This window comes from Suncus etruscus, chromosome 11, assembly GCF_024139225.1.
Source record: "Suncus etruscus isolate mSunEtr1 chromosome 11, mSunEtr1.pri.cur, whole genome shotgun sequence".
Lineage (NCBI taxonomy): Eukaryota > Metazoa > Chordata > Mammalia > Eulipotyphla > Soricidae > Suncus > Suncus etruscus.
Genome location: NC_064858.1, coordinates 57,245,139 through 57,258,798, shown reverse-complemented (window position 1 = coordinate 57,258,798; position 13,660 = coordinate 57,245,139). Strand labels below are relative to the sequence as shown.

Below are 13,660 nucleotides of genomic sequence, written 5' to 3'. Positions count from 1 at the left end.
GGAATTAAATAAATGATACCTTCCTTTAATGGATATTAATAAATATCCTTTTATCTGAACCAAATAAAAGAATTCTACTCCATTCATACTTCCTTGATGGGTTCAACCGTACACATTGAATGAAGTGATTTAATGTGTACAATGTGATAAAGGCTGAAGTTCACCAGGGACTGCCTCAGCTGACATTCAAAAATACACAGCCTCAGTGACAGCTCTTTCACTCATGATGGAGAACAAGAACTGGCTTCACCTTATACCTTTTTTTGTTAGTTTTTTGGTTACACCCAGCAGCGCTCAGGAGTTACTTCTGGCTCTATGCTCAGAAATCGCTCCTTGCAGGCTTGGGGGACCATATGGGATGCCGGGATTTGAACCACAGTCCTTCTGCATGCAAAGCTGCTTGCAAGGCAAACACCGTGTGCTATCTCTCCGGGTCTGCATGCAAAGCAAACATGCTATCTCCATTCTATTTTTCCGGCCCCCACCTTATACCTTTAATCATAAAAGGAGACAAACAACTGAAATAACTTTGAGAGTTTGGACATGAAATAGTATGACTGTGACCACTGAAAGGGAACAAAAGAAGTCATTAATGACTCTTTAATTCACATGTGGAGAAAAATATCAGGTCACAGCACAGGGGAGAAAAGTCTCAAAGTCTCATTGAGTAAAGGAGATAGAAGCTAAGGGAATCCAAGCCCACAATGAAGAGTGTCAATAGCCACACAGATAGGGAAACTGCACAGAGAAACACCCTTTGAGAATTCAGCTGAGTCCTGAATGGTATAGGCAAGTAAGGAAGGGCAGAAGTCACGAGCAAGAAACTAAAAAGGATCAGAAGGAACAACTGTCAAAGGTCCTAATACAAGGGTGTTAGGTATCCTGTACTCCAACAGGACAAAAAAATAAAATTTGTGAAGTTGGTTAGTATCTAACAGTTGTCTAGTAGAGAATGCAGAAATGTTTCTAATAATCAACAAAAACCCAGGGTCACATGGGTGGTTAAGCTTGTAGAGAAAGAGGTAATTCTGAGAGGAAAGGTACTATACTGGCTGGGATTAATAAGCAATTAAACACAGCTGAAGAGGGCTGGAGTGATGGTACAGAGGGTAGGGTGCTTGCCTTTTGTGTGGCCAACCTGTCTTTGATCCCTGGCTTCCCATAAGGACTCCTGAGCCCGCCAGGGATGATTCCTGAGTGCAGAGCCAGGGGTACCTGAGCACCACTGGATGTGATCCAAAAAACAAAAACAAAAATCATACCTAAAGATTAGTGAATTGTAATACAGAGCAATAGATAAAACCTGGATGTGTATGTATATATGTATATGTGTGTGTGTGTGTGTGTGTGTAAAGATATATTCAATATACTTGTGAGTATGGAACAATTGAGTAGTTTTAATATGTTCTGGAGTCTCCAAAGATTAAGTGGAACCCAGAAACACCATTAAAAAAATTAATTGTCAGGCCCGGAGAGATAGCACAGCAGTGATTGCCTTGCAAGCAGCCGATCCAGGACCTAAGGTGGTTGGTTCGAATCCCGGCATCCCAGATGGACCCCCATGCCTGCCAGGAGCTATTTCTGAGCAGATAGCCAGGAGTAACCCCTGAGCAACGCCGGGTGTGGCCCAAAAACAAAAACAAAAACAAACAAAAAAAAGAATTGTCAAAAATTCCAAGTTTGGGGCTGAAGCTCCAAAAAAGCTACTGCCTATGTTTTGCATGCATGAAGCCTAGGTTCAATTTGCAGTACTGCACAGTTCCTCAAGCACTACTAGGAGTCATCTCTGAGCACCAAACAAGGAGTAATCCTTGAACATTACCAGATGATCCTCATCCAAACAACTTTCAAATCTGATGATTACTACAAATCTATAGATCTAAGAAACTCAGTCTATACCAATTACCAAAAAATGTGAAGAAAATTGAGCCAAAGAACATTATAATCAAACTAGGAATGAAGGAACTTCTGCTTCCTTCCCTACCCCTCCAGGTAAGAGGTGACAACTCCAAGACCCTATTAGAATTAGAAGTGGCTGCCATTCCAATCTGTCTAGGCTCCGGCAGCATCCACACCTGACCATTCCAATGAGCCCAGCCCCACATCTTTTAAGCTGCACAACTGCATATTAAACAGCGTGATGGCTCCTCATCACATGTCACACTATTAAATTTTGAATCCTAACACTGGGTGAAGACAAAAAGTGATAAAGAAAACAATCTCCAGCCTGATTCCTCAGAGTCCTAATGGGGAGGACACGGAGAAGCCCACCAAGTTCAATGAGCAAAAACAATTTAACATAGAAGGTTCAACCTCCCCAGAGAATTATCAGAGAATGAGTTTATTGACACCCTGATAAAGATATTTAATGGGCTAAAAAGAAACAATGGCACAGGTACTCAGTAAAGCACAAGTAAGTGTAAGTGCTGAAATGACAAAATTACAGTGGAAATGAAGAGTATTTTAACCAGTATTAAAAAACTCAACAGAAGCTCTGAGCAGCTGAAAAACAGCAGCTAAGGAAAAGATCAAGGCATCCAAAGATGATGTAAGGAAACCTCTAAAAAAATAACAAAAGGTTTGAGAAATAGTGAACAACACACTAGGAAACTATAAAATGAGTTCATGGGGAATAATAAAGTCATCAGAATCCCTGAAGAACAAGGAGAATTTGAAAAAGAACCAATATTTAAAGAAGTGTCAACTCTGATCTTTCAAGTTAAACTCTCCTGTGTACTAGTGAAATAAGTGATAATAGATGTGATAACATCCACAGATGAGATAAGAATGATGATGAAGGGCCCGGAGAGATAGCACAGTGGTGTTTGCCTTGCAAGCAGCCGATCCAGGACCAAAGGTGGTTGGTTCGAATCCCGGTGTCCCATAGGGTCCCCCGTGCCTGCCAGGAGCTATTTCTGAGCAGACAACCAGGAGTAACCCCTGAGCACTGCCGGGTGTGGCCCAAAAACCAAAAAAAAAAAAAAAAAAAAAAAGAATGATGATGAAAATGAATGAACTGTGAGAATGAAGATTACATAAAGTCCAAAGAAGTGTAGAGGGCTCTGGAGAGTGCTAAAAAAAAAAATGGGAATAGCAACTATTGTTTTATTTATTAGTTCTAGGACACATATTAGTGTGATAATATCTAAAATGGAGCATATTTTGTGGTTGGCTTTGGGAAACTAGTTACAGAGAAAACAAAAAGAACAGCTATTATATACAGAGCATTCATGTCAGGAAGTTACCCTGGGATTTCAAAAACAAATCTAAGCCCCCAAAAGAATGGTTTCATCCATATAAATGCCATTAACTAATCTACTTTAAAAAATGTGTCATAGAAAAGTAGAGGTTTATCAGTTGCTAGATTTAATACCTACCTTGAGCATTTTCTCATCAAAAATTGGAGTTATAGCATAAGGCATGATGTAATTCTGTAGGGATTTAGACGACAGCACAGTCTTGCCTTCCATGAGTTGTTTTGCCAGTTTCTTCAAGGCTCTTGCTCGTCTGTGGATCTAGGAGTTAGGAAAGAAGTGAATGTGTCATGGAATAATCTCAACCCCATAAAACTCCATTTCACTCTATGTTCCAAAAAATATGAAAAGGTTAAAGAAATGAAATACAACCCATGTGTTACATGAGCAAGCTTCTAAATTGCTTCTGGAGACAAAAATCCAATCCAGAGTGGTTATTTAACAAAGAATCCCAATGCAAACAGCACAGAAAGGTGACATTATGGTTTAGGGCTTGGAATACTAACGAGGATATCACACTCCAGGAAACATTTGACCAGTGGCCGTAAAGATCAAGGAATAAAACCTTCAAACTTTTGGTAAGATTACAACTTTTTAAATGAAGCAGTACTGTTTCAAATGCTTAACGCATAAGGAGAAAGATTGTCTTCTACCTGAATGTGTTTCATATTTTCAAAGAAGTCCATTTCTGGATCATGGCAGTCAGTCAGCTGTACCAATTCTTGAAATTCTGGTTGATTTGGGAAGGTCTGAATTAAACAAGACAGCAGTGTGGTGTAATCATGTTGAACACTCTGCAGATACCAAGTCAAGAGGGAGAAAAAGTATTATTTAAAAAGAATTAGTCCCTCAATACAATATATAAAGTATCACTATAGAGATACATATAATAATTTTTTTTCTAGTAAAAGATTCCTACTATAAAAATGAATGAACTAGGGGCTAGAGTGATAGCACAGCAGGTAGAACATTTGCCTTGTACACGGCCAACCTGAGTTCGATCCCTAGCATTCCTTATGGTCCCCCGAGCCTGCCAGGTCTGATTTCTGAGTGCAGAGCCAGGAGTAATCCCTGAATGCCACCAGATGTGGCCCCCCAAATCAAAAGTAACGCAAAATAAAACTAAAAATGAACCGACTAGTTTGAAAGTGTCAAGTTGCTCCACTATCCAAGTAGACGGTCTTCAATCTGAAAACTCAGGCCTTCTCAGAAAAGGGGGAGGTAGATTCTTGTCTATCTAAAGGCCCTACCCAATATTCTCTAGCATAGAAACAGCCCATTCCATAACTGTACCTCATTAACACGCCAGCCACCAAACTGTCCCCTCTCCACAGATCCTGGAGTATGAGGCCTCATACATAGCTCATAATACCTCCAAACTTCATAGTATTTTGTCAGCACAGAAAATTTGAAAGAAAAGTTGCATAGAAGCCCACCATGCTCAATGAGCAAAAACAGAAACAGACAGCTCAACTAGCATCAGTACATCCTCATATAATGATTTAGTAGCACTATTATGAAATGTAACAATTATCACAACATTTTTAATTGTTCTATTAATCTGTTTTTGTTTTTTTTTGTTTTTGGTTTTTGGGTCACACCCGGCGGTGCTCAGGGGTTACTCCTGGCTGCTCAGAAATAGATCCTGGCAGGCACGGGGGACCATATGGGACACCGGGATTCGAACCAACCACCTTAGGTCCTGGATCGGCTGCTTGCAAGGCAAATGCTGCTGTGCTATCTCTCCGGGCCCATTAATCTGTTTTTGATAATTCCATTTTCCATTTATTTTATTATGTAACAAAGATAATTTGTGACTGCATTGTAGGCAGGCTTAAGGGGTGGGAAACTGGGGACATTGGTGGAAGGATGGTCATACTTGTAGTGAGAATGTTGTTGGAACACAGAATGCCTGAAACAACTAAGTTATATATAATTTTATAAATCATGTTACTTAAATAAATTTTTAAAAAGGAATGAAATATATGTATCAAGAAGTGATTATTCTCTTTTTCATTCTCACTCCCCTAGTAAGAGTGAATGGCAAATATAAGGTGAATAGCAACACAATTGTATGTTTTAATTAAATGTACTAAGATGCTACTTTTCTACTTAGAATTCCCCAAACAAAAGAAAGTGAGAGGTATAATGGACAATCCCAGTACCTCAGTCTGGCTCTTCAGTCCTTTTCTCAGCCTCTCCAGGAGTGAACGGTGAATGATTTCTTTGTACTCTTTTTCTGTGGCATTCAAGTCAGCCAACTTCTGGATAATGCTCATCAAACACATGCTGGCATTATCACTTAAAGACATGTCGCCTAGCTGGAAGTAGGAGAAAAACCCCAAAATGATTCTTTGTAGTAACAATATTAAGAAATATCATTTCCCAGGAGAAGCACTGACAAGTCCCTGAAAATCCCACAGAGAAATGCTTCTCATGTACTTTACACCTGAGAAAGAATTAACTAGAGTTGTGAAGAATAAACGACTATAAAAAAAATCCTGCTCACTGAGAATTAACATTTTTTAAGAAAATACTGCAAAATGAACATTCTGACACTTTATTTCAATTCAAAGTAAATAGGTGAAGTGGTTCACTGAAGCTATTCTTAGCACGTAAAATACTAAATCACAGGGATGAGTTAGTATTTTAGATGGTTTAGATGGTGTAGTACAGTAAGTAGGTAAGGTGCTTGCCTTGCATGTGGCTGACCTAGGTTTTTGACACCCTAGGTGTGCCTTTCACCAGAAAAACCTAGAAACAAGGCCCTAAATCACTGAAAATTACAATACTGTCTACTACTATTCTATTGAGCAGCACTAGAGTTCCTAATGAGGTAGTATGTAGAAAAAATTCTCAACTCAGTCATCCAACACATCCTTACACAACTGAAACATGAGAATGTGAGGTTTTTGTTTTAATTGGTTTATGTTTTGCTACACCCAATGATAATATGGGTTATTTCCCTGGCCCCCAAATGTGAAGATCTTAAAATCTAACACATATATGATATACATGATAAACACCCCCTAAATATGAAGGTTATTTTTCAAATATTACAAAAACCTAAATACTAGATGAATAAAATGACACAGGGTTCCTAGTGCTACTACAGGGGACCATATGGGATGCCAGGATTTGAATCACAGTTGGTCCTGGGTCAGCCACTTGCAAGGCAAACGCCCTACCACTGTGCTATCTATCCGGCCCCATACCAGCCTTTTTTAATTTCTACTGTATAGAGGAGGGCTTTTATATAGCTGGTGGCTGAAGAAATAATACAATAGATAAGGTACTCGTCTTGCATGTAGCTGAGCCAGGTTCAATCCCTAGCACCTGTGTTTCCTTGAGAACTTCCAGAAATAATTCTGCAGAACCAGGAATAACCCCACAGGATGACGCCCAAAATGCAACAAATAAATAAAACAGCTACATAGCCTAAAAGATTGATGGTATAACTGACATGACAGAATTTACACACATATAGTACATATATATATATCAGTTTTTAATAGGTTTTTTTTTTTTTTTTTTGGTATTTCGGGCCACACCCGTTTGGTGCTCAGGGGTTACTCCTGGCTAAGCTATCAGAAATTGCCCCTGGCTTGGGGGGGACCATATGGGGCGCCGGGGGATCGAACCGCGGTTCTTCGTTGGCTAGCGCTTGCAAGGCAGAGACACCTTACCTCTAGCGCCACCTCGCTGGCCCCTTAAATAGTTTTTAATAGGTTGGGCAACCAATATCTGACTTCAAAATTATTCCATCACCCTCAAAAGAAACTTTGCATTCCTCAGAAATCATCTTCGTGTTTTACAGTCCTGGGAATCCTTCATTTATGTTCTGCCTCAAAGGACTTTTCTAATCTAATAACTTTTTAAATTTTCCTTATTTTCTGAGGGAGTGGATTGACTGAGGTAGAGGTAGGGGTTTGCCAATGATGCTTCAGAGCCCAGGGACAATAGACTGTTACTGCTTAGGGCATAATTCCCTATTTAAGGAATGGCTTGAGCCATCTTGGTACTGCTCAGGGGCCTCATAGAGTCTCAGGGACATGTGAAGCTGAGGACCTAAATTAGGTCAGCAACAGACAAAGCAGTCTTTATTGTTTTTTATTTTTTAATTGTTTCTTTGGTTTTTGGGTCACACCCAGTAGCACTTAGGGGTTACTCCTAAGTAACTCAGAAATCGCTCTTGGTAGGCTCGGGGACCATTTGGGATGCCGGGATTCGAACCACTGTCCTGCATGCAAGGCAAACATCCTACCTCCATACTATCTTTCCGGCCCCCAAAGCAGTCTTTAAACTTAAGTCCCTTATGACTTTTCAAAGTGCTTATACATATATTGTTTATTTAAAATACTTGCCTTTCAAATGACACATATAAATTGGCTAAACAAAAAAAAAATTCTTTGACTAAAAGGAATTTTCAATTAAAATTTTGGTATAGAAGGGGGGGTATAGAAAATTTTATACTAAATACCCTTTCACTCCACTAAAAATATTAAGAATTGGGTTGTATAATCAAAACTAAAAATAATTCATAAATAAACCTACCTCTAGATTATAGAAACAGTTATGCATAACTGAAATTAAATAGTTGACATCCACAGTTTGCATTTCTTTAATGTAAGAAGTGATGTTCTGAAATGCTGAGAAGCGAGCATCGAAGTTTATATCATCAAGATGTCTTTGATCAAAGGCATTCAGCTACAAGAAATGCCATTAAAGCCATGTAAGTAAAGGTGTATATATCCAAAGCAAACAAAAATAGTAATACTTTTGTAAGACCAAGAGAAGTAATATTTTCTTTCTTACCTTGACAACTTCAGTTATATACTTTAAGTCACTCTCAATATCAGAAAGTGTCTAAAAAAAAAAACAACAGATTTTAGCAAACAGTTCCTAACTTTTCTGCTCTCCTCCTCCCTTCTATTTCCTACTGCATTCAATTCTACCCAGAAACAGTACCAAGAAGGCAGAAAAACAGGCTTTGTGCTTACAGTCATCTTTTTAAAAAAGGGGCAACAGGGCTGAAAATGAGTACTGCTGACCTGGAAAACTGTACAAAGCAACTGTCTTGACAACTTGTTCTTAATGACGGAGAAAAGCTTTGCTAGAGGCTTGAGGAAGCTTGTAGGTGCTAGACAATGTTTCAGTAGGTTTTGTACTGTCACCAGAATATCCAACTCTGTATCCTTAAAAATATGAGAGAAATCAAATTTCAGTAACTTATAAAATAAAAAACAAAGCAATTAGGGACACAAAGAAAAGAAAGCAGTGAATTGAAAAATACTTTTGTCTTTTTAAACTTGGGGGCATTTTAATGTATACAATTCATAGTAACAATAAGTCTTTTCCTTTAGTTCAAATAAAATATGCCTATCACTGAAATAATTTATTCTGTGCCTAATCCAAAAAGAGCATGAAAATCAGCTTCGTGAAGGAAAATACACATTTCTTTCTTTATTTGGGGGTGGGGGGATTTGGATCACACCTGGCAGTGCTCAGGGGTTACTCTTGGCTCTATGCTCAGAAATCGCTCCAAGCAGGCTCGGGAGACCATATTTTGGGGGACCGGATTTTGAACCACCATCCTTCTGCATGTAAGGCAAATGCCCTACATCCATGCTATCTCTCCGGCCCTGAAAATACACATTTCTGATTGTCTAGTGATGCATGGTCTATAAAGCTTAAGTACTCTGTGATAAAAATATACATATACATATGTCATGTATATCAGTATAGCTTTCAAAATGACTGAGCAACGGAAAGACTTTTAAATTAAGTAAGACTGAACTAGGGCTTGGAAATCTTATCAGTGAGTTGGAGATAAGCTACAGGGGTTAAAGTACTTTCCTTGGATGCAACCAAATTCAGCACTGCATGATACACACAAGCACTACCAGGAATAACCTCTTAACAAAGATACAGGAGTAGGGTCCAAGTATCAGTTGTGATCCAACCTTCTGATTCCCAAGAAAATATTAAAATTTCTTTTTTTTTTTTGTTTGTTTGTTTTTGGGCCACACCCGTTTGACACTCTGGGGTTACTCCTGGCTATGAGCTCAGAAATCGCCCCTGGCTTGGGGAGACCATATGGGACGCCAGGGGATCGAACCGAGGTCCGTCCTACACTAGCGCTTGTAAGGCTTACCTTACCTCTAGCGCCACCTTCCCAGCCCCAAAATTTCTTAATGATAGTCATCTAAATATAAAAAATTCTGGGGGCAGGGATATGGCCCAACTGGTCAAGCATGCATTAAGTGAGGCCATGGGTTTAATCCCCGCACCCAGGCCTTCACTAGGTAGGTCTGTATGGCCAGTAAGAATCATAGAGGCACTACTGATTGTGGCTCCTATGACAATGATAAAGAAAATAAAGAAAACCAGCCTGATTATTCATGCCATTTTTTTTCATACTTAAGATTAGACAATGTACTTCTTGGATATTAGATTTGTAAGAAATCAAAATCGTGAAGAAATTGTTGCGGAGATCCTGAAATGGATAAGCTGAACAAAGGGGAAAAAAGGAAGACTAACACTGTAACTGTAGGAGAGAATATAATGTTTTCAAATCCTTGCCTACTACTATTCCTATTTTTTTTTAATTTTTTTATTTTTAATTATGGGAACAAAGATGCAAAGAAAGAGGACAAGGTAAAGTTACAGTGGAAGGACGATCACCCATAACATAATTCTCAGAAGAAGTCCCTTTGCTGATATCTTTTTTTTGGGGGGGGGGGGCACACCCGGCGTTGCTCAGGGGTTACTCCTGGCTGTCTGCTCAGAAATAGCTCCTGGCAGGCACGGGGAACCATATGGGACACTGGGATTCGAACCAACCACCTTTGGTTCTGGATCGGCTGCTTGCAAGGCAAACACCGCTGTGCTATCTCTCTGGGCCCCTTTTGCTGATATCTTAACTTTGAACTTTCAGCCAAAGAACATTAAGACAAACAAAATAGAATCTATGTACAATTACTTTGTCCATCAAGTCCCCAGATTGTAACACATTATAATATTTAACAGCACACAAGGCAATCTAAAGCCATAAAACTTACGTAACTCCTTAAACATTAGAGGCATAGTATTTTTTACATTTCCATGTACATGCATATTAGTTTAAGTTAACCTCAAATTTTAAGTGGGTTTTTTTTTTAAGGATTAGAGTCAAAGGAGCACAGTAAAAATGGTGTTAGAGTGGCAATTGTTGTTTGCATAGGCCCACCAAAATATGAGAGGCATGGAAAGGAATAACCTTGGCCTAAATACAAAGAGACCCTACCCCTGAAGTTTCCTGGCATAAGACCAACTCTAGGCTCCAGGCAAGTTAGATCGTCCAATCCAAGACATTGTCCGTAGTGCCAACACACTTTTCATACAGTCTCTGTTGTTGGTATCATGTTTCTGTATTAAAGATCCTGGAATCTGCATATCCTACACAGAAGTCAGGATGTGGAGCGTCCTCTTGTTTCACCTCACCATTAAAGGGCAATGCAGGAAGCCCTGTCCTGTAAGCAGGTCGTTGTTGTTAAATCTTCTCAGTGTTAAGGGAAGTCTCTTTTGAGCAGGTTGATGTCTGAGCAGTGGTAGAGGATTGCTTCTCAGTGTTAAGGGAAGTCTCTTTTGAGCAGGTTGATGTCTGAGCAGTGGTAGAGGATTGCTTCCAGGTGATGTTATAGACAAACCTGGATGTTTCGTGGATATCTTCTCTAGATCAAGGGTGAATGAAGAATGCCCATTCTTCTGAGGCCTGTGCCAGGTCATTATGTCAATGTTCAGGATGTAAGGTCCCTTTGCACTACAAGATTTGTGTATTCCAATCTCTATTAGATAGGATCTTATTTGTATGTACAGTATTTTCTCATTTTTATGTGCCTATGCAAAAAAGGAGCAATGCCACGTGGCATTATTGGTGCATATGGGGGCCATAAGAACAAGTCCAATAATCCCCATGACATGGTTCAATCATAAGCATTAAACTGGGGGACTCTTTCACCAAAATTCCTTGTTGAACAACTCATAAAGAGAAGATAAAAAGTAGTTAGAATCGTCACTGTATAAGAGAGTATTTAGTAAGACTTATAGTTGTCAGGGAAAAACACAAAATATTCTAAAGACATATGTGTCCATTTTATGTCTTTTGAAACAGTTCAGGGTTGTTACACACAATGCACGGCTTTGGTCTGTGATTAGGATTGTGCAATACTGAAGTTAAAAAGAGTAATGTGGGTTAGTGATGTTTTGGGGGTGAGAGAGTTAAGGAGTAAAAATGAGCTTTGAAGGGGTGTGGGAAAGGGCAGAATACAAAATGGACATTCTGGATACGCAAAATGTAACATAAAGATAAGGAATACTCTTAATATATGCAGTTTTCCATATGCAGATTGGTCAGATATTGCCAGTGACAAACTTAGCGCAACTGAGCAAATCTCAGTACACCCCAAGTTAGGACCAACCTTGTCTGGCCGCCTGGGCTGCCACCCCAGAAGGCCTGGAGGCCGGGGGCAGAAGAGGGAGAAGGCCTTCCACATGGGGTCTCCCCCAACCCCATGCCGGCTAGAGCTAGCCTCCAGCTCAAGAGAGGATCGAGAGAGAGAGTACTATTCCTATTTCTACCCTAATTTTTCCCCTTGATTTTCAATAAAATCTTTTCAGTTTTTTTTTTTGGAACAAACATATCACATAATCTAAGCAATAAAACCATTGTTCACAAAAAGGCCTAGTCAAGAAATCCCATTCCAAAGATGAAGTAGATGCCCAAAATGTATTTGTACCTGAGTAATATTGCCATGGTGGAGGAAAGGAAGAAGAAGAGTAATAAGAACAGAACTTTGTTCCTTGTCTTTCATAAACTTGCTGACCCTAGAAGAGGAAAATAAAATTACTCTTATGTAAATTAGATAAATAAAATTTAACTCAGTTATTTAGCAGCATCTCCTCTAATTTCCCCTTCACTCTGGGATCATGGCAACTATTCTAGTTCCTTTGCAATATTTGATGTGTGTAGAGGAGGTAGCATGAACTCCAACATGCAAATCTGGCAATTAATAATCTCTTACCTGAGAAAAACAGCATTTTCTAGTACCAAGACATCTTAAAGTCTCTCTGCTTAGTATTTCAATTTATTTCCTCAACAAATGTCCCTTGTGACTCATTAGCCCTACTTTGCCCAGAGCGGTTGATGCTGCACAAGAAGGAAGATGTCGAGCTTCTCTTTGTAACCTTGCTCTGCAGGGCGCTAATCTCACCTCACCCTCCTCCGCCACACTGCCAGGTATAAAATTTGAGTGTATATTCCTGAGGCTTCCCATTCTGCATAACTCAGAAATAAAATACTATAAGCATGGCATTTTAAAAGAAGTTCCCAGGAGACCCTCACACGTTATTTTTGGTATTTATGCAAAAGTAACAGAAAAAATAAACTTTAAGTAACTAAGGCCTGTAACAACCAATTTGAAGTTAAAAATGACATGATTTTTTGACTTAAAATTCATTAATCTGGTGCTTTCTAGATATCATAACTATACTGAGTCTACAGCCAAAAAGATTAGTGAAAAGCACTACAAGATCTTTTTAACTTTTACAAAACAAACCAGATGAGGCCAGCAGAGCAAAAAGAGCAGGGGTCTCTTGATTCCAATGTAGGAGCCCTGTTTCAACCCAAGGCAGTTCATGGCCCCTGGCACTGCAGGATCCTCCAAGCACCACACTAGAAATAGCAACCAGTGCTGCTGAGGGTGGCCCCCAGATAAAAATCAATAAAAATAGAAAAACCAACTTAAAATATTAGGCTTTTAAATTAGTCTTATCAATCAACCTAAACAAAAACCATGATTACATAAAAATCTAATTTGAAAAACAAAAAATTGGGGGTGACTGTTCAGTGCATAGGGGACCATTTTATGCCACAGACTGATTGTAATTCTCCTGCAAGCAAAATATCTGCTCCACCCCATGGCATTACCTCTTCAGCACCACTAAATTTTAACTGACTGGATTATGCAAAGGCTAAATAAGCAGATCTATTAGCCTACTTCAGAATTTGATGTCATCTCTTTCTGATAATTAAATAAAGACAGATGCCATACATGGTTTCCAATGAATATGTCCAACTGAGACACCAGACAGACATCTACCTTAATTTAAAAATGGAAGGAATTGAAGAGATTATAAATTTTATAGCTTCTAGAGATAGCAAAGAGGGTAAAACGCTTGCTTTATATGTGGCCAATCCAAGTTTATCCCTGGCATTGCACACAGTCCCCTGAGCATCATGAATGCAGGAGAGACTCCAGTATCTGGGTATGGCCCCAACACAAGAAAGCAACAACAACAACAACAACAAAAGAAACTGAACTTCTAGTATCATTAAAACTGAGTGTCCACTATGTGACTGAGCACAT

The 13,660-nt window shown here is 39.2% G+C and overlaps 1 protein-coding gene across 2 annotated transcripts in view; it reads right to left on the bottom strand.

Annotated features, from left to right (window-relative positions):
• UTP20 (UTP20 small subunit processome component) overlaps positions 1-13,660 on the bottom strand; it is a 148,421-nt gene that overhangs the window by 43,352 nt on the left and 91,409 nt on the right. For both annotated transcript variants that reach the window (XM_049782797.1, XM_049782796.1), the window contains exons 32-38: positions 12,032-12,119; positions 8,306-8,449; positions 8,070-8,120; positions 7,809-7,961; positions 5,420-5,575; positions 3,908-4,048; positions 3,378-3,515 (exon numbers count right to left, since the gene is read on the bottom strand). In XM_049782797.1, the coding sequence (XP_049638754.1) occupies positions 3,378-3,515; positions 3,908-4,048; positions 5,420-5,575; positions 7,809-7,961; positions 8,070-8,120; positions 8,306-8,449; positions 12,032-12,119 (871 nt within the window). The remainder of the gene's footprint in view (positions 1-3,377; positions 3,516-3,907; positions 4,049-5,419; positions 5,576-7,808; positions 7,962-8,069; positions 8,121-8,305; positions 8,450-12,031; positions 12,120-13,660) is intronic.